Raw genomic sequence first — 21,925 nt, 5'->3', positions numbered from 1 at the left:
TTTTCATTTATCAAGATCCATGTGTAAAGTCCATGAAAGTGAGATTAGTACATGGAACCTGTGTGGAGATCAAAGGAGAAGGAATATACTCTTTACCTAGGGGCGAGGGACAGACAGAGCACTTGTGTACAGCTGCCGTTACTGCCTCAGCAATGTTGGATTGCCTGTGGCCCATTTTGTGCTTTTTTTTCCTTTGCAGTGTACTGTAACAAGTGGCCATATCTGGTCCTCAGCTCTCCTCCCTCCCAGTGCCTACCCACCTGCTGCATGGCTGGAGGGATGCTTGCCTTGTGGCACAGACTCAGCATGGCATCCTCTTGCAGAGGCTCCCTGCAACTAGGACTCTTGGCACACAGCCGTTTCCATTGCCCTTGGGAACTTGCGCCTATCCTGCAGACCTGGCAAGTGGCTCTTGATTTACTGTACTTGAAGCTTATGTGCACAAAACTGTGTCATGCTGGGGACTCCTGCAAAACAGCTACAGCTGTCCTCTCTCTTTCATGCTGTAGTGCTCCATGTACTGGTAGTTTATAGTGTTCATTATGCAATAGCTCTTCAGGCAGCCTTACTGAGAGGCCACTACCTGCTGCAGGTTCCCATTGTGCTGCAAACCATTCATGGGAAGTGGAGGTGGAGGAGGTGGAGGTGGGAATAAAGAACTGGGCATTTCTGAATGAGTCTGTTGGTCAGGAACTGGCATCGGGCTCACTGAGCCAGAGTCACTCTGCATAGAGCCAAGATTGCTGCCATCAAAATGAGTCATTTTCTTCTTCATTAATTTTCTTTCTTTGGCTCTGCGATTCTGGAACCAGATTTTCACCTGCAGAGGAGCAGAGGAACATTTTTTTCAGTTGCTGATAGAATGCAATGTGGTCCTTTATGTATATAGTCAAGGGTCATAGGTAAAATCAATTGCATGAGGACCAGTGAGAAAGGCAGTGGCAACCTGAGACAACAGAGCTGTTTTCTTGTTTTTCATACAGGTAATCGTTCCTACCTGGTAATAAAATATTCATTAATAGCTTGATAAAAAGAGGTTTTTAGTATTAGTTTTAGGAGGTATTTCTTTATGGAATGAGCTTTGATTTTTTTTTTTTTTTTTTTTGTACAAAATCTAACAGAACAGAATCTCATGTGTCATAGTGATGGCCAAAAGAATCTGAGAGTATCTTTACATAGAAAACTATATGCACGAGTCAGAGCAAGTCAAAACCTGTTACTGGCCTATAAACTGAGGCACAAAAGCTTTCCTGTTTGGGTGCTGCACACTAATTGGTTAGCTTTAATGTGTAAATCAATGGAAATAACACTTTTGAGCAGAATTTCACCACTGCACTACTCTTAGTACACAACATTACTTCAAAATATTGTATAAGTGGTGCCTTAATAGCTAAGTGCCTTTTCTTGCATTTGTAGATGGAGCCAGAATCTGCTGCTGCTTCCTGCACAGTCCACTGCTTTATACCATAGTCGTTATTCTATCACAGAAATGCAGGCACCTTTGGGAAGCAATGGAGTAACTAGTGAAGAGTATATGGCTTTTGACTGGGATGGAAAAAGTGAGGACGCGAGATGAAGTTGATGAGTAATGGTCAACTGAAAAGACAGCAGAACTTGTTCAGGTGTGAAAGGGTGAATGTTCTATGGCAACAGAAATGTCTTTGGACCTGAATCCCCAATGTTGGATTTAAAGTGGTTCATGACAGCTATTTATTCTTCAAAGTGGCTCTGTATTATGTCTAGGCAGTGTAGTAAGTCAAGCTACCTCATCCAGATATGTTGTTTTCTTGATGGTGTTCAGATGGCAAAGGAAACACTTTTGTCACCATTTTCTATAACCCAAAGAAAAATCAATGGTTTGCTGAGAAATACTTATTTGTTTAGTTATCCTTTGCTAGAAGCTAGAAAGCGAAAGAGAATGACGGTCAGAAAGGAGGTAAAACAGTAAGAGGTGATAACATCTGCAGCTACTAGATTGTGTTTTAAAAGAAAACCACTGGTTAAGTCCCACAAAACATCTTAAGGAGTGTCTGACAGTCTTGGTGTCCTTATACTTGAGGCGTTATTATTACCATTTTACAGTTGAAGAATTCAGATACATGTAAAGCTTGTGGAAATTTGAACTAGGTCTCTTAAGTCCCAGGATATCATCTGAGACCTTTGGCAGCTCATTTTGTTGTCTTAGTTTCTGGAATATCATTTCAGTACCAAATTATGTTCCATTAAATCAATCTCAAATACTCTCTGATCTCTTGCATTCTGATTGTACTGAGGTAATCCGGTTTCACCCGTGCATTTGCAAAAATGCATGAAAAGATGAAATAGTCTAAAAACGAAACTAACGTCTGTTTCAGAATTACCTTCTGGCTTCAGTGTTCTTACTTGCCTTTGAATTTAGGTTTTTGTTCTGGTTTGTTACTAAACAAGGGATGCAGACCTGCAGCAGTGATCCAGAGAGAATTTTAGTAGGCACTTCGAGGTCATAAGCCAATTATCAAATTACTAAAAATAAATACCGATCTGTAACGTTAGACTAAAAGCTAACATGGTCAGTTGCATCTGTCTGACTTGTTCTTCACCTGTTGCCCTCCTTCCTTTCAGTATTTTTTTTCCACTGTTCAGTTGTGTAACTCTTGCCCTGAAGTCTAATTTTCTCTCTTCTTTCTTGTCCTTGTCAACTCCTTTATTTCTGTATCCTTCCTATATTAGCAATGCTTTGTTTTGCCCTTTTTTTTTTACTTCATTAGATATTACATCTTTCCTTCCTTGCTTAAACAATTGTTCTTTTGTCTTGAGGTATTTCTTCCAGTGTCCTGGATGGGGTTTTGGCATAGCCAGGAAAAAAGGCTTTCCAGAAAATTATTTCATGTTTTAGGCTGAGTGCAGTGGAACTTGGGATAGGACAGTGTGTGTTGAGTTGTATTCATATGATGGGGTTGTTTAATTTGTGTGAAAGGGTAGTAGTGGGAGTATAGATCAGGTATTTCTTAATCTTACATTTTCAAAAGTGACTTCAGAGATGTGGGCTTGATGCACAGGAATTAATTTCATTCATGACATATATGAATGATGAAGAAGAGCAAATATTGGAAAAACTGTTGCCATGTTTCCCCAATATATGTCAAAGAAATGTATCACGTCTTTTTTGTATCATCACTTCAAATATACTAACAAAAAGGTTGATCGGGAATTATCACTGAACTAGGAAGTTTCAAGTAAATATTGTTGGTCAGTTACAGAAGCAGGGTCATAATTTTTAAATTCAGCATAATGAAGTCAATTTATTAAGGTTTCAACAGCCAGCAAAAAGACACGTAATGTATTTTTTTTATACCTGGTTAAAATAATTTTAATTTTCAATAATTATATACTTGTATTCAGCAACAGATTGAGAAATATTTGCAAAATGGGTATTTGCTTCTCCATTTCTGTAAGCTCTTTCAGTGTGCGCTGTTTAAGACGAGTTCAAGTTTGATGAACAGTGCTACAACTAGGTGGATTTTAGTCTATCCCTGCTCAGTAGAGCCCATAAAACAATGGTGAATCAGGCATAATCTTCAGTGAATGATACTGAATAATAACTGAGAAAACAGTGCTGTGATGGTTTGCTGTAATGGAAAAGGCAACAAATGAGCATATTGTGTCCTGAAATCTATTCAGGGACATCCTTCAGTAAAGCTTTTAATTTTATGTTTCGCTGCTTACTTCAGTGTACTACATCCAGAAACTCCCATGTAAAATGGGACCAAACATACGCTCAGCGCATGTTGTGAGTGTCTTTGTGGGAGATCTAACTTGGCATCTTGGTGGTTTGTATCAGCCAGCTGAAGCACTTGAGAGCTAGAGGCCATGTACCTGCTTTGCTTTGATAGGGTGTGGCACAGGTGTTACAATTGCATGATTGAAGAATATGGCACAGAGTGGTTCCAGAGCAAATTGTATACATCTTTTGACCAGAAAGGATTTTGTTTTGATTTATGTTGCGGGAATAGAATTGGAATTTGGAGGAAATAGAGGCAGGAGAAACGTGTAGCAAGTATGTAGGAAATCTTTTAACAAAAGGTAAAAGGCAGCCAAAGACACAAACACCTTCAAGTGTCCTGAACATACTTGAGCTCGTCACTTCCATTCTCTGCTAAGACTGACCTTATTGAAATCGGTTATAGAATTCCCATTGACTTCAGCAGAACCAGAACTTCTGCTTTAGAAATTTCGGCAAAAAAATCTCCCTGCTACCACTACCCCAGTAAACCAGAGAGAAATCTGGGCAGGATTTTGCTGGTATTTTTAAACTCTTGTTTCTCAGAACAGGACTGATGTAAGACTGGTGTTTGCTTTTTCTGTGTTGTTGCACAGCTGCCTGACAAGAGCTGAAGTAGTGCTGATGGAATATTTAGAAATGAGTGTGAACAAGGCTTTCAGGCCGTTCAGCTGGATAGTCTGAGTTCCTACACTGCAAAGGGAACCCAGTTGCATTGTTTGGTTACTAGAAGCATTAGCATTTTTGTGTTCTTAACCAGTATGGTTATCTCCTCATCAGCAATAATAAATTCAAAGGAAATCCTGAATGGGTAATCCATACTCTACCTGTCTCTCGGAAAGTCTTAGGTTTGCAGCAAGTTCAGACTTCCTCCTGATTGTAATGTATCTGTTGTAATGAAATTCCTTCTCTAATTCTAATCTCTGATGATCTGTGTAAACCACTCGGTACTTCTCTCTTGTTCTTGTTTTACCTGTTTTGAAAGAAGAACACATTGCTTCAAGCTAGAATTTTTTAACTTTAGTAACACAAAATATCTGGCTTTACATTTGAAAATATCTTTGTGGGTATTTTAGGCCTGATTCTCTATGCACTTACCCAGAGTAACTGCCTTGACTCGGTCTTGATTTACAGCACAAGAGGTTCATACCATCAGATTTTGGGTTTCTTTTTAGTAAATAGATGATAAACTGCTTCTCATATTCTTTATCACCCTTGTGTAATCATTTGGGAAAGGGAGGGCTTTTTTTGTTAAAACAAGGAGCCAGGAAATCTGGGTTCTGTTCCCAGCTCCCAATTCCTGCTTGGCATTCAATTGCTATTGTTTCTCTGTCTGTAAAGCTGATACACTGCTACCTGCTTCAGAGGGAAATTGTGAAGGATATTTTACTGCATAGAAAATACTGAGATGTTCCAAAGTTCCTCGCTTCTTGTTGCTAGAAAAATTGATACAATATTGTGATTGTTACTGCAATTTGGCGGTTGTGTTTTTCCTTCAAGTCTGGCAGTCTATCCACAACTTGATAATAGCACAGGGAATAGTAACATAGATTTGCAGATGACAGTTAATAAAAAAGAGAAAAAGAAAGCAATAATATTTTACAAAGAACGTTGAAAAATGATAGAACTACAGCAGCTGTTCTTTTGCAAGCAGCACTGCCGCATCCTTTCAGCTGTGGGTACAGCTGACTGAAGCAGACATGGCTCAGCGGTATCCGGGCTGTTAAAAGGTAATAGTGAATGACATGAGCCAGTGAACACGGATGCAAAGACCTGAAATTTTATGGATTCCACACAGGATAATTTCTGAGCGCAGAATGCATTGGCAGTAGTGAAAGAGAATTGAGGATGGGAAAGGCTACTGATGCTTTCTTTCTTACCCACCTTTCCTCTGTTATTAATGTTCATATTAGGCAATCAATATATCGGAGATCAACACCTGCTTAAAACCAAGGCCCCAGAGCCCTAGCCTAAGGTCTTCATACATTTTTGAAAGGTCTATATTTATATGGACATTTTTTCAGATGTGTATATTTAGACTCTAAATTCTCTGCAACAGGGAATGTCTTTTTAGTTGGTATTTTTTTGCAGCGTATTTGACTGTGGTACTGTAGGTTGTCAATCTTTGTGTCCTTAGTGGTCGCTACAGTAGAACAGCCCCCTTAGATTCAGGTTCTCTCAGATGATGCATAAAACTGGGGGCCTATTGTGGCTTTTTGCCTGTAACAGTGCTATTTCTGCAGATGCTGCTTAGCTTCATACAACAGCTCATGTTTGCTCACAGATCTTTTTCTGAAAAGATCGTGTGGATGCCTAACTCTTCAAAAAATCGTTTCCTCAAACTCATAATAATTGCACTCCTAATAAGAGCAGTTAATTTTGAATGGAGAGGACTGAAATAGATTTTCGGGGATTGAGTTTGTAAAATTTGAGTCTCCGAGTAGATCACCACAGCACACTGCCCCAAAGCAGCCAGCTTCCCCCCCCCCCCCCCCCCCCCCCCCCACCGCCCCAGGAGAGAATAGCTGGAGGTGTCATGTATCGATGGTTTTAAAGGTCTGATTTCTCCCCAGCCCCTCCTTCCAACTCCGTTTGCTTTTGAAGCTGAAGCAGCATCCAAATATCAGAACTCAGGGTACAGAGCTATAGCAGAATCTTGAAGTACTTTCTCCCTTAATTCATGATTTGGTTTCACGAGTTAATGTTTTTTCCTCCATCAGTGGAGGGAGATGTGATGTCTCTTTGTTGTCATGGCTGTACATATTTAAAGTTAATATTGCCTTCCACTTGCCGTATATACTGTATGGGCATGGCTTGAGAGCCATACTGCTTTTTTCTCTTCTAGCATTTGACAGTCAGTACTTTGCTACTTGTAAGAATTTTTGGCTCACCAAAGTATTGTCTGCATTAGAAGGTTCTTCAGGCTCTGATCCTTTTTGTACTGTTTGTATAGATCCTAGATAAGAGTTGTTTAGCACTGGAAGTCCTGGTCAGTGCAATGCTGTAAACAAGTATTGTTACACCTCTGGTTGTGGATAGTAAGTGGTTCACCTTATGTGACAGGGTTTCCCTAGGACTCTTCCCAGGTTTGTGGAACAAAGTCTACATCAGAATTTGATCCTTCACCTTCCATGCTCCATGGTGTTCAACCCTGGGAAAACACTATGCATTAATAGTGAGTTTACAATGCTATGGGCATTTTCCAACTGTCTTGACGCCATCAGCCTGTTTACTTGGAATATTTCAACAGGGAAAATAGGTGTGTGCATGTTTGTGTTTGTTCCTTATGATGGGGTTTCTGCTCAATCCGTGCAGCCAGAACCACTTCAACTCAGATCTGTTAACTTCCCTGTGAAGGTTCTGTGCTGTGCTTGGCTGGAGTAGATATATAGGACATTCTCATTTCAGTAGCATTTCTATCATTACGAAACTGTAGTGAAAGCAGAATTAGCCCAATTATGTTTACACTGATAATCAAGTGAAAAGTGCTGTTAATTTTACAACATTATGGTAAGAATTTTAGAGTCTCTAAAGAACAGTAGTTACTCAGTTCAGTCCACAAAAATACTAGGACATTCGTTTTCATTCATTCGAAGTGTAAATTGTTTGTTTAACATATGGTCACCTGTGGTGCTTTAATGCCTCACTTGATATTTTTTTAACTTTTCATCTCTGTAGCTGGTGGTTTGGTTAGGGGTTTTTTCCCTCTTTAAATGAAAATTTGGGGTCATTCTACGGGGCAAAATGTTTAAAATGTTTCCTTAGTCTCCTTTGTGTTGTTAAGATGGAGTACACAAAAGAGCGACAAGTTGATCTTATCTTGAACTCTATTCTTATTCAGAAGCCATAGACAAATATCAAATGTTCTTCTGTTGCCAAAACAAGGTGGTAAACTTCAAGATAAACCTTTCTGTTTCTGGTTTTAACTGCTGAAACCCTTATTATCTGAGTAGGAGAGGGTTGGGTTTTTTGCTGTTTAAACTGAAGAAGAAATTAAATGTTTATGGAAAATAGAACTTTCTCCCATAAAATCTTTTATTTTCATATGAATAGCTTTCAGTTTATTTTTAGTAGGAATGATAATGTCTAGTTTCTTTTTGAAGGAAGATTGGGAGCTTTCACATCTGATTTCTTTCTTTCAAGTTAAGAGAATAATTTAAAAAGTACAAAAGCAAAAGGAGAACATTTTCTTCCTAAAAGTCAACAACAATCTGAGAAAAATTCTCTATGATTTGTCACATAAATCTTGTCATTAATAATTTGATTTTTTTGTATAGAGTAATACCCTCTGTGAGAGACAACAGACAATGGGAGCTGCGATCCTCCAGGGTTTTCTGAGAGGATACTTTTAGTTCTGGCAGAGTCATGGTTTAGTCTGTTAGGCCTTTAGCCAGACTCTCATTCATGTCAGTGAGAGTCTTCCTAATGCCTTTGTTGGATGCTGGGTTGGAATTAGTCTGCATATGGCATTTCCTTTCAAACGCAAAGTACACTTTTCTTTTATTTGCCAAAGTTAACAAACAGCTCCAACAAAACCTATCACTAAACACTTGGGGATTTTAGCCTCTAAATTCCATCTGTTAGATGGAGTAGATCCACTCTACTGCATTCTAAGCCAAGTCTTGCAGACCTTCTACTGGTATTATTTACAGTGATGCATTTTGTTTCAAGGAGAAATATTACCTGAGTAAAATTTGAGGTAGCACTAATGGATTCACCCCAGAGACAGCAGAAGGATGTTCTTCACTTCTCAGACTTCTTTAGGGGATAATGGCAGAATTTAATGATGCAATGATAAAAGTTAATATTTTAATCCAATTCTTTAGTCAAATCCTGCATATTTTAGTCACTTAGGTGAGTGAAATTACCAACATTTAACTTTCTACAATCTTAATATTTTGTTAGTGGCAGATTATAATTTTAATCAACAATATAGTGTCAGTTTTATTGGAAATGTGTTCTGTCATGGACAGTTATACTATGGAATTGCAAGTGGTTGGAGAGGTTATTAGTAGTTGGGTGGAAGAAAAATGAAACAAAAGAGCTTTGAAGCAGCTACCTTTGCAGTATGACTGCCTTTGTGTTGGGGGAGTGGATTTCCTGGTTTTAATGAGCTATTTAAGAACAGTGAGTTTTGTCAAAAACCTATTTTGCAAGTAGTGACTATTGAAGAGTGTCTTTGGAGTAATAAGAAATAAGACATTTCAGACTTGGAAAACTTTTCATGAGAAACAGTTTTAACAACCCTGTTCTATCACACCCACTCTAGCAATTTTTGTGACTGGCCAAGTTTTGAGTTGGGGGAAGGGAACAGCTTTCCCATTGGTCATAAAATTTGCAAGGCATTTCTTCTGAAGACAATAAAGCTAGGAGAAGGCCTCTTTATTTGCTGTGAAAATCATCACCCTTTCCGGCAATATAACTCCTGAAGAAAAGAGGGAGAAGGAAGAGACAAGACTGCATATCAAAGCAAAGTGAAGTGTTAAAAGGGTCTGTTGCCTCAATATGACAGATAGGCCTCAAAACCTCAGACAATGTAGCCCAGGAAAGGAAAAAAACTTCCACCATCAGACCTCACAACTAGTTTACAAAGCAAAATAAATTAGCATTAGAACTAGCCCTGGCCCCTTTTTCAGTGCCTCCTCTCTTTAACCTTACAGGAATATTCTTCGACTACTGGAATTGGCAATATTCATAAAATCCAGAAGCTACCTAGTTTAGACAGAAGATGTCGTAATATGGAATAGCGTTGGATTACTCTTGGATTACTTACAAAGCATTGTAATTTGGATTCCATAGTTTAACATTGTTTCAGAAGAAGTTAATGTCTGTACTTGATGATTGGAAGTTAGCTTAAATCAGCTTGAAATGTGGAACAGCTTTCTGGCCTGAAGATATGTTTAGTTCAAATCTGCATCTTTGTTAGCTTAGTATTAAGAGAGAGATTAGTGTTAGGTCTTGATCTTATAAAGATATGGACTGTCAGAGATCAGGCCCCAGAGTTTTGTTTTAGGACTATTTCTAAATATTTATGCACTTTAAAAGTATAGGAAAAGAAAGGGGCAAATTCTCCTTAGTGTAATTTCACTGACTTAATTGAAGTTGTGAAGCAAAAGTAATTTTAAGTAAATCTTGAAGATGGACATTGTTCTGCACAAGTTAAATAAAAAAAAAAAGACACTCTGCCATTGTATTAGAAAATGTTATGTGGATCCAATCCTGTATAATGTGAGTAATAATATTCCTGCCAGAAGTCTTGGTGTGATGAGTAGGACTATTTGTTATTGCATAGTTGGATGCATAAAGGTTTGTGAAACATGGTGAATTACTATGTTTGTGTTTTCTGCTGGGTCTTGATCATTTGTTCTTGTTAAACATGTTCAGATGACTCATGCTGAAAAGAACAGAATAGGATCATAGAATTGCAACCTTTCAACAGACTTGAAGAATTTTCCCTTCTGTTCTGTTGACTTCTATTTAAAATGCTAATGTTTTCAATTTTGAATATGTTCTGCTATTCTGTAATAAAGCTCATTGGCCAAATTCTGTCCTTCCCTTTGCTAGTGTAAACTTTTCTATTCATCTTCATCATACATAAGTAATTGAATCCAAAGCAGAGTAATTTTTATCACCTTTAAACAGTGATTGGACAGGCCACCCTGTATGGATTTTGTTTGGGAGAAGGACCCAACCTGCAGAAGGACATTTCTAAGTGGCAAGATCAGGGGAAATCCCATTGCCAGTGACTGCATAGACTAAAAAGCAAGTGATTAACTGAATTTTTTTCCAAGTGTTGTGTGTTCTTTAGGGATTCAGCATTTTGCAGGAATGGCTTCTTAAGAGGCTTGTTTCTCTTCCTTAGGTTTGAGGGACTACAACGTCTTCCTTCAAAGACTAAATGGTATATGTTTACAGTCCATTTAGTAATGATGCTATCAGCACCTGTTGTCATCATCATCAGAAATCGTGTCTTTATGTCTTCAGAGTAAATTTTTATTGAACAAGAATGATAGGAGAGTTGTCATCTATGGGAAAAGTCCCTGCTCATAATTAGTTTACATCAGTTTCAAAACTTGTTCCCTCCCTGTTTTATAGTAACTGCAGATCTTAAGATGTACTTTCAGCTTTGTGAGCAAATACTCATTGCTGCTGAAACTGCCTGGTAGTTAACTGTTCAAAATAACTGTTTTGGGCATAGTGTTACCATAGATGTATATTGTTTTCTCACAAAGGCAAAAAGTAGAGTCTACTCCTCTGTCAGTGATTGTGTACCTCCATAAAAATATTGAAATCAACAGGAAGAGTTTTGTAACTTTTTCTAAGGTGTTTTTATTCTACTTTCCATCAAAGAATTTGCGTGTAATTATGCTTTATGCGTGTGTGGATTTGCCACCTCAAATCTCTAGTTGTTGTGGCTTTGTTGTGTTCTCTGTTACAATTGCTAGTTGTCTTTGCTCTCTCTTTTAAAGTAGGGGTTTAGGACAGGGGACAGGAGCAGTATAAGGGTTAGAGAAGGGTCTTTTTCAATCGTTGTTCTTGCTTGAAAATACTAAATAGTCAGTGTTTCCTCCTTCAAGTGTTCTGAGTCAAAACACATTTGCTTTCTCCTGTATCCTGACCACCCTCAAGAATGCAGTGGCTAGGCTTTGGATACTAAGTGCACTGCATTCAGGATCAAGTCCCAGTCCCTCCAGTTCCAAAGCTGCAGGGAGAGACATTCAGACATCCTTCAACCTGAGAAAGGATGATGGATGAAAGAAAGCCTTAGTAGGTCTTTTCTGTGGGAAATGCATCCCAGTAATGCTAAACCAGAATGATAGTCTCACATTAAATACTGAGATCTTTGAGTGTTTTCAAGTAATGTAATGTAACCTCATCAACTTCACTTAAGACCAGTTGAAGACATGGTTTTATATTGGATGTTGTTTTTAAAGTTACAGAGTAAAACTTGAATTAATTTCTTTTGTTCCAGGTTAGTTGTGTAGATAACAGAGTATCTACAGACCTGTAGGGCATGAGGCAGTGGTAGAAATCTCAATAAAGTATTTTGTTTGTCATCTGTCAGGTCATGAGGCCACAAAGCACCAATAAGAGAAGTGGTTTCTCCATGAAATCTCTAGAGATGGAAATGTCATCGATTCTGGGCCCTGTTTCTGTAGCTGTTACAAGCCAGATTACTCAATGTAGGTAAACCTTTGGATCTTAAAGGATAAGATTACAGGAACATTTCTTGTACACTTTCAAGAGTATCTTGCAAGAATCACTTGCCTTAATAATTATTGTTCTGATAGTGAAATAATATTATTATTGATAACTAGTATTTTGCAACAAGTAATGAACAAATAATAAAATGAATTTGCCTAGTTTCTGTTCTTATCAGTTCAGGTAAGTCTGAGCCTCAGTTTTTCCATCTTTAAGAATAGTGGCTCATATTCACAGGATTTAAGGAAAGCTAATAAATAATAGGTGTGATTCTTTCATTCTTGTCTGTACAAAACCTCTAGTGAAATTCCTAAAGGTTTTGCAAAGAGATGGAAGGGTAATGCTCAATGTATGCATACAGCTTTAAGGATGTAAAAAGCAATGGATTCATCTGAGAAAAAGCTGAGGATTTTGATCATGATCCAGCAAACGACATTGGTACTTGCAGTTAGTCATGCATTTGAAGCCACTTGCAAGACTTGCACGCTCAGAACCAAACTCACTTAAGTGCATTGCTAGATCTGACATTGCTGTTTGGACAAATTTTTAAAAATTATTTTATTTTTTGTAAAATGGGAAAAACAAAAGTGCCCTTGCTTTTAAGCAGAGGAAAGGGAGTGAATGAAGAAAAAGGAACTGACTCCAGTGAAGCAGATCTACTGGCACTGAGCATTCCTGGCCTAGCAAAAAAAAAAAAAAAGGGAAAGAAGCAGCAGGAGAATTACTTATCTGGATTTTTCCCTAAAGCACAACCCAGCACCTATTATATGAATGGATAGGCTCCCACTAACTTCAGAGGGCCTTACACTGGCCCATGGGCATTTGGAGGATATGCTCCTATGACACACTGATTTCTTCAATTCTTCTTGAGATTAAGATGCTCAATATCTTGTTGGACCATTCCAGAATGGAGAGACTCCCAGCACCTCCTGTGAATGCTCTGACCCTTGCAGGCTTGAAATTTGGAAAGTTAGAAAGCCCTAAGCATGCTTCTTAAGCAGGCAGTTAGAATGTGGTATTGTCTATTTTATGTATCTATCTCACAGTGTCCCCACTATAAAAAGGGTAGCCCTGAGAGATCAAATCAGGTCTTTCAGAGAGGCTGCAATTTAAATCCAGAGGAGCAAAAGGCAGGTAGGTAAAGAAGAGATGAGTAGTAGTGGGTTTTTTGAAGAAGTATTCTGCCATCTGTAAATCATACACTTTGTGAGCAATTTCATTGCCCCTGTAAGGACTACTCAAAAGTAAGCTCTAAGTTTTTTTTTCAAGACCGGCTCTCTTTTGTTTTTTCTTGGGTAGTATTCAGTGAAGAACAACTATGATTTTAAAAATATTAATTACTTCCCCTGCCCCGCCCCCAATTCTTATTTACCTGGAATAGCAACCTACTCTTATTGTCTATTGACTTCTACGGACTCTCTATGAAATAAAGTTGTGTTTAGCAGGAGTGAGGATGATTCTGTCCGTATAAATTGGATGTATTATTTTAATACAGACAATTTTGCTATATAGTTGCTTTCACTTTTCTAAAGTATGTTTTAAGTAATGAATTCTCCATCAGACTGATTCAGTACTTGCTTTGAAAACTATTATTTACAGGCATGTATGGAACAGAGCTGGGGTGGGAAGAAGGGCTGAAAGGAAAGGAACCTTCCTGGGATGTAACATTGAAATACTGTGAGCATCTCTTTAGGTGAGGTATTGAGCATCCTTAATTTCTACTGATCTCAGCGCATGTCAAAGCTGCTCAGCACCTCAGAGGATCAAATACTTTTATGTAGTGGATTGTGCCTATGTTCTTTTCAGGCAGTTTTCCCTCTTTTCCTTCTCCCCGTTCTTGTTTCATACATCTTTTTTTCTATTCATAGAAGGTACAAATTTTTGTTTTAGGGATGCTCAATATTTATATTTTTTCTATTGTTCCACATCACAATCAAACAGAATCTTTGCCTCATGCTTCATGACTTACTTTTACTGGTTAAATATGACTGAAGATTTGTTTTGTACTCATCGACTATTATCCATCAGACGCTGATCTGTCACTGTATTAACTGATTGTATTACCGTGGATCTTTGTATTCCTGCATATTCTGAGAGCTACTACTACAAAGTAAAGCAAGCCTTTCCTTATCATTCCTGTTTTTAAAGCATTGACTCATTGTTTGATCTTGCAGATCTCATTTCATTTCAGTGTTCGAAGGTTTAGAGAGGTTATTTCTAATACAAAGCCTTATTTCCACGCCCCTACTGTATATATTTCACTTGAACTTTTCATATGTACTCTAAAACTTGAGGAAAATAAGCAAAGTATATGTGGTGGTGAAATACTTTCATCATGATTTCCTTCTGCAGACACGCTGCTTCATCCCCATCTATAGGACTCCTATTAAAAGCAATTATTTGATATCACAATTTTTTTAACATATCTGAAGTGAAAATACTTCACTGTCAAAGGGCATTGCTTTACATTTGGCTCAGCATTAAAGGTCAAGAAAGAAATACAAGAAATAGTCAGCTGATCAAAACCAGCATCCAATAATCAAAACAATATTTAACTGCTAGCAAGAGAATCCTTCAGAGCAGTTAGGATCTTTCTTTGTTAAACTGTACGCTTCCCTCTAAACAGGGAACCTGGCAAAAAAAACCAACAATGCAAAAAAAGTAAAATCTCTTCTCAGCATAAAACCTCAGTGCCCTCATACCTGTAGAAGTAGATTGCACCGTTTTCCTCATCCATTCGTAAGAGCTGTGCCTTTGGCTGTTGGGAGAGATTTGCTGTGTATTAATTGTATCTACAGGAGGTAACCCCCCAGATCCAACAGGGTGGAGGGAGCTGTAATCAGCAGAACTGTAGGAGACCTGCCCAGGAGATGAGCCATTGATCTGTGCAGCAGCAACGGTGCTGGAAGGTCCTGGGCCATAAGCGTTCCAGTCCTCCCTCTGTGGGCCATAGTGAGATCCCCAGGTTCCCGCAGGCTGTCCATGGGTGTCCAGAGTTGGCACATGATGATATCCCGTGTAATCTGAATAGGGTGGAGTAGACACAAAGTTTTGCACTGGCAGGTTGTTGCTGCTGCACCTTGCAGATCCTGGATACATGCTGGTTTCTTTATCCAAAAGATAACTCACATACATGATGCTCACAGCCTGGCTTTGTCTTGCTGGGACATCCTGCTCCTCACAGTGTTTGTTTGATCTCTCTTCCCCTCCTCTTTCTTTCTCTCTCTTTTCTAGCCCTGACTGGCTCTATAAATGACTCATGCTAGCCCTGATGTCCCTTTACTACACATGATTAACAATGGTTTTACCAGGTGCTGGTGGTAACAGTTTACTAAGGTCCTGCCTGATGTCACAGATAACTGCCTGCCCCAAAATTACATTTGCATTCAAATGAAGGGCTGACCATGCAGGCAACCCCACCTTGCTGCTAGTTCTAGTGCTTCCTTTCTCACAGATCCTTTATGTATTACCATCCCGGTTCTATACTTCTTGAATGTAGTTTGAAATCTCGTGGTCTTCAAGCAGAGTTGCATACTTAGTTAACCAATAACTGTTCAGACAGTAGAAGTAGTATTTTTCTTGAGCAATACATGTCAGAATCTAACTTCAGGCACTAGGTTATAGTTAGTTAAAGCCTGGTATCTGCAAGTCTCGTAGTTCTGTTGTGAGAATGTGCTATATTATTTTCTTAAACTGAAAATTGAAAACCAGTTCAGTCTTTAACTGCAGCTCTTGCATGGTTTCTCACGTGAGCACTCTTCTTGACTTCAGCTCTTAGTCCATGTGGGAGAGAGAGCACTTAGAAAGGACAGTAATCCTACTGATTTTAACATTACAAAGGATATACAAGAAGTCTCATAGTCATTTTGAGCATTTGTTCATACGAATAGTCTTGTTGATGTTAGCAAGCCTATTCATGAGCTGGCTGCTTGCCACAGTGATTGAAGTTTCTCTATTCTAACTTACAATGTTAACAGAAAGAGAATCTGTTATTGAGAGAATGCAAAATTTGTCACTTTCCCTATGCTTATGTCTTGTTTGTGATATTGAAATGAGTGGTAGTTTTCCCTAAAGGTTTTTCTGTTCTCATTGTTGTGCTTGTTCACAATAAGTAACACCTTTTCATAGAAATATGGGAGCAAATTCTAGCTTTTTAGCTCAAAAAAGCAGTTTCCTAACTTTCAGGAGCAATCCTATGTTTGTAAGTAACAAATTCCTATGGGATTATCTATAACCAGAAGTGAGGAGAGAAAGTGTTGATTTCTTTTTTTTTTTTTTTTAATGAGATAGATACCTTAGCATTGTCTCTTAATGAGAATTTACTCTGTTTTCATTCCTGTTCCTTTAATGATGTGATACTTAATTGCACCTTTATTAATGAACCAACTTGTTAAAAGGATTTTTTTTTTCTTAAACAGGTGCAAAGTATAATGAGTTTTTTCTTTGTTCAGAGGTGTATTTTTTCTTTGAGAGTCTTTTGCACTTTAACACCATTTAAACTTACAGGTTCCTCCTGGTTCTCAGGAGGAAAGAATCACTTCGCACACCTGACAACACCGTTGTTTCCCTTTGTGAGAGAATGGTGTCCTTAGGCTGTATTCACAAGATGGGTTGTGGCTGTAGTTGTGGAAAAACTTTTTTTTTTAACTGTTAATTTCTGGGCTAGGTGGAGAAGCACAGGCAACTTTCTCCGACTATTTAAGATTTTCCTACTGTGCACTTGGGTACAACTTGTGCTCTTTTACTTCTTGCTTCTTGTGAGTTTTTGGAGGATGAAGTTTTGCCAGCATAATTGTAGAAAGGTATTTTAAAAATCATTAGGTGGGGGGAAGTTGGCAGAAGCTGTTTCTTCTGCTTGCGTATGTGAGCTTATTCAGTTGCAATTTACACATCTGTGACAGCTGGCCATTCAAAATGACCAAGTATAGCTGCTGGTATAGACTCTAAAATCTAGGGAAGTCAATAATCAATACATCATGTATCTGAACAGCTTAATTCTCCTATATCAGCAAAATAAATCATATTTGTCTAGTTACAAATTAGGTGTCTCTAGGCTGCCTGTGTCTGTAGTTACCAATGCAATGGGATTTAAATGTAGCATGATCTATATATACCTCTTTTTTCTTTTTTTTTTTTTTTTTTTTTTACTGGAGTGTTTCACTTCCTTTCTCAACCGCTTAGAGCAGTGTGGTTGCTTGGTAGCTCTCAAGTTCATACTCTGTTGAAATAGTTACAAAGAAAGATACTTTACATTTTTTTGTTGAAACTTGATTTCAATTTCCTTTCCTCCTCTTAAAAACTGTTGAAGACTCATCCTTTTAAGCACTTCTATACCTCTCCTGAATGCAGGTGTACCAATAAATCAGGCAGAGGAAGAAGCAGCATTTGCTCATTTACAGTAGCATTAGTTGTAGCCCTCCAGCTGCCTGGAAAATGTTCTCATTATGTTCATTTGACAAAACTTTTCCTGCAGGCCTTAGCTACCTAAGGTACTGACAGCATAAAATGCTGCAGAAGGGCTGGGTCTCACTGCATAGTTTGGATTTAGATCTGCTTTTCTTCAGTGTTCAGGAATGTTGGATACACCAGACTATTGTCATGCATTCATTCTCTGTCCTACTGCAACATGGTTACATGAGAAACATTTTGATCAATTTTTTCATAATGGTATAATTTGGTTCATGAAGCTACTGAAAGTACTACAGTAGTGTTTATTCATGTTTATTAGGAAAAAATTGTAATTATGACATAAAAATACGTTTTGATGCTTTTGACTAGCATGTGAATATTGACATGGAAGGAGTCTGTTTTCCTTGTTCCATACTGCTTGAAGAAAGTACTTTAGAATATACGATTGTTCAACTGACGATACTTTACTCCTCTGGCCACATGCTGTGACCACTAAGCGGGGAAACTGCTTACTTTGGATTCCCAAGTACCCCAAGTTGGTCTGGTTTCAGTAAGCTGTATTTTGGTTTTAGGTGTTCAAAGTTTTTTAATTTATATAATTTGAATCTAACCTATTAGTTGAACCAGTCTTTAGACTTACATGTTTTTTAACTGCTGGGGGTATGTGAATAATGACATGCTGATATAGTTAATTTAAAATTAAATGTTTTAATAAGTTCTTAAACACAAATGATAAAGGGATTTGGATTTGAGTTGCTTTTCATACTTTCTAGCAAGAATATGTATTAGTAACAGGTGTTGTCTTGGGGAGATTAGTCAATATGTATACCAATCCTTTATAAACATGCCATTCTTCAGTGAAAGCTGCTTCTGGAAAAAAAAATCAGAAGTTTCTTCAGTCACTTGTTACATCTGTAAAGTGTTTGTACACAGTACTATATGTGTACAGTATTTGGAGCTACTTATTTTGGTGAATAAAGCTTAAAGTCTGTTAGAATGCACTAATAGAGTGCATTCATATGTGAAAAAAATCACAGTTCGCACAGGCATTCAGTAGGTAGCTAGTGGCGCATTGGATGCCCAACATTTTTGTCTACATTTATACTACATACAGCAAAGTTCAGAATTTGGTACTAAATTGTAGATTTCAAACTGAGAGGAATTTTGGTTCAGGATTTTAGCCCGTTTTAAAGAAAATTGCCAATATATTTTGAATTCTGAACTCTTCCTCTCTAATTTGGTGAAATTTAGAACTTACATTTTACTTACATTATTTTGCTAACAATCCTGCACTGATAATGCTGAATTTAATTTTGCTGTTCTGAATAAAGCTCTCTGCAAACATTTTGGTTTAGTACATTATGCTTTGGTGTGCAGGAATGGTAGTGGTGGAGTAGAAGAGAGGTCCCTCCAGAGCAAAAGCTTGGAGTAACAAAGCAGGAATCTGTCTCTCTTTCCTGAATATGTTTTCCCTATAACTATATTTTGAAGAATATAGTAATCTTAACCTTTATGACCCTTCTCATCTTTGCTTGACTGTAAAAAGAAAAAAAAAAAGGGGGGGGGGGGGGGGGGCAGGTAGATTCTGACCTAAATAGCTGACTTGAGTGACAACTGCCCTTGTATGGCCTATTAGCAGTTTCACTGGCTAGAGGGGTGTACTGGAGGCCTGGCATATTAGAAATGACATTGCCTTGTCTTTGATTTTTATGAACAAATATTATAGAGCACATAATGGGTCTGATTTACAAAGGCTGAACAAAAAGCAATAAATAGCATCCAAATTCATGACATAAATTTTATTAAGCATATACAGTCTTTCATCATTCTTTTGTGAGTAGCAGCATTAAGGCTAAAAAGGCAATTAGGGTGGAATTATTTGCCTTGTAAAATATTATTCTGCCTTCTTAATAGCATCTATTATGTGATAATAAATCCCAACCATTATCAATATGTAATAAGATTTCTCCAAGTTGGTTTGTGAAGAGACCAAATCCAAAATCTTGTAGATCTAACAAATATAGTTAACAATTCTGTGTTCTGGGCTCACATTGAGAAGCTAAAAGATGAATGGAGATGAGAAATTGTCCTGAATCCTCAGGATAGGAAAGAACTTTATGGTTTTGAGTTGAGCCTAAAACACCTTCACCCTATGACTTCTCTGAGATACATTTTTCCAGTTCTAAGTTTGCATAGTTGCTATATTCTGAGTTTAGGAAGAAGCAGCCACCATATATACTGATTGGGAAAATATATCAGATGCTGCAGATGATGATGTGATGTCTGTGGTCAGAGACTACACAGGAACATTGGAATGCTCTGGTCCACTTTGATTATTCCTATTCTGCTCCATGAATGTGTCTCCAGGACTTTCCTTTGTCATGTCATAAAGCCATAGATCTAAGATTGTATCCTAAGCCTTCCATGCTGATTTGTCTCAGGTTGTAACCACACCACTGTCCTGAGATGTAGGCCTTCTCCTACACATAGTTTTAATTTTTCTGAGCTTTCATTTTTTTTCCCCTCTAGAAGTAGCAGTACTCATTTTTGGAGGGATGTTTCGTTCCAGTTCCAACACTGATCGTTTACTCATGTGAAGCAATGGGGACAGCTAGTGGTCAGCTGGCTGAATGGCAAGGATATGTTTCAAATTTTTCAGTGACTATGACCTTATTCAGATTTCAGAGTTCTGGGTCTGTTCTGCTCTATACAGAATAGGAGTGCCTTAAGTAATGTGAATTGTATCTGTTACATGCCCAGATGCAGGAAGCAGCAAAGCTAGTGAAGAGTCCTGGGTTAGAATTTTGGTTTTGTTGCGGGGATTTTTGTTGTGCTATTTAACTGTAGCATCTGTCTTTTGAAATCTGAAGTAATACTATTATGGAATATGCCAGGCTTAACTTAATAAAGTTAACTTTTAACTTAATAAAGTTAACTTTTACAAGTAATTTTCTGTTTAACAGAGTGCTCAAAGGTCTAAAATGTGCTGCAATACAGAGTTGGATTACTGAGCTGCCGCACACAGCTCAGTGTGTGAGTTTACAGGGCTGATCTCTCTTACACTGATACATTGCCTCTCAGGTAATTTAATATGGCATGTAGTCAGAATGATGGTATGTCACAGCTGGTTCACACTAGTAGAAGTGTCTTATGAGGTGATGACAGTGAAGAACAAAGAGCAGGACTGTAGTATTTTCATCTTGTATTCTTTAAGGAGTAGCCGTGTTTCTAATGTATTTTGTTTGTTGATCAGTATATATGCTCTTAAAAAAATTATATCAACTTCCAGGATGGCACTGCTTAGCGCTCTGTTGTGTAAAGAGAGAACCGACATATCTGAGTAGACAGTAAGATGTAGAAGTGAGGTAGAGTGAACACTGAGATAGATGATTCTCAGTGCCACTCGTTTTTTTAGTTACCTTGGGCTAACCAGATAACGTGGGTTCCATATTAACCTGTAAAATAGAAGTAACACTCATGACCTCATGTGATATGATAGAATTTAGTAAATGCCACAAAAGAGATCCTGTATGAGTGTGAAACATGAATTCTTTCTTTAATCGCTTGTGAAATGAATTAGCTAACATATGTTGATGTATGTTTAGCCTTTAGGATGGCTAAAGTAAATGGCTGTCTTATAAGAACACTGAAAATGTCCGCTAGTTCTGAAAAGAATATCTCTTTTCCTGTCTGTTATTTTCAGGTTGCTCTGTGTTTTGAATTTTTAACACCTTGCAGTGCACTGCATTTCCTTGGGCTGTGTGGGTCATGCCACTTACATGCAATGTGATCGAAAGTGGTAAAATTCTTGCAGCCTAACCTGATAAATCACTACCAAATGTAGGAATTAACCAAAATGGTCTGCTCAATAAGCTTTGCAGAACAAAGTACAAACACATCTGAAGTCCCGTTCACTGCCTCAGTCTACTTGCCTATTGCCATTGTTGCAGGACCTCAGCTCATCAATTTGGCTACCCGCAGGAATAGGAGGGAAAACTTGTTCTATAGACAAGAAACGCACTTCGGTCAGTTCATACCTGACATAGCAGCAGACCTAATGCATAACAGAAGGTTTTCAGTCTCTGCCAAAACCCCCACAAACTGTGAGATGAATGCTTGTTATGAATTGAGTGGCCAGCTGAGTTAAGTAACGTGTAATGTGGCATTCCAGTACTTTGCTTTTTGTGTGGTTGTGTATATGCTGTGTATACTCTGCTGGTGGAAACTTGCATGTCTGCAGCTTTTTGAAATTTAGAAGAAAACTACGTTATTTTTTAATATATAGCAAAACTAAATTAGGGCTGCTAAATCCTGTCTGGTGAAATTCTTTTATCTTAGATAATAGTTTTGAGAGCTCTATGAACACAGATCCCTAGGAGCATATTCTGTTCTTGGCACCGTAGGTGCTGTTAGCTGCTGACCACAGACTGTATGTGGATTATTTTAATCTAATTCTTATCTAGCATCAAGGATTTTTTTGGGGGGAGGGGGAGTATTACTGCTGGAATTAGTGTGCCTTCCCCCACTGCCCCCCCACTTTAGTAGGGAAAAAAT

The 21,925-nt window shown here is 38.1% G+C and overlaps 1 protein-coding gene across 1 annotated transcript; it reads right to left on the bottom strand.

Annotated features, from left to right (window-relative positions):
- Positions 1–565: 565 nt before the first annotated feature.
- LOC126050153 (homeobox protein CDX-1-like) lies at positions 566–15,097 on the bottom strand. The gene is made up of 3 exons (XM_049827675.1): positions 14,665–15,097; positions 4,588–4,733; positions 566–820 (listed from the first exon to the last, which is right to left on the bottom strand). Exons 1-3 carry the CDS (start codon positions 15,095–15,097, stop codon positions 566–568), a joined length of 834 nt encoding a protein of 277 aa, XP_049683632.1.
- Positions 15,098–21,925: the final 6,828 nt, after the last annotated feature.

This window comes from Accipiter gentilis, chromosome 24 (assembly GCF_929443795.1).
Source record: "Accipiter gentilis chromosome 24, bAccGen1.1, whole genome shotgun sequence".
NCBI classification, from domain to species: Eukaryota; Metazoa; Chordata; class Aves; order Accipitriformes; family Accipitridae; genus Astur; species Astur gentilis.
The sequence above is the reverse complement of the archived record's forward strand: the minus strand, read 5'-3'. Positions and strand labels throughout refer to the sequence as shown.

Coding starts and splice junctions, on each gene's coding strand:
- LOC126050153 (XM_049827675.1), bottom strand. CDS start 15,097: ATGTATGTGAGTTATCTTTTGGATAAAGAAACCAGCATGTATCCAGGA. Junction 4,734..14,664: donor GGTGCAATCTACTTCTACAG/GTATGAGGGCAC, acceptor CTTTCAAAACAG/GTAAAACAAGAACAAGAGAG. Junction 821..4,587: donor TAAGACTTTCCGAGAGACAG/GTAGAGTATGGA, acceptor GCTCCTCTGCAG/GTGAAAATCTGGTTCCAGAA.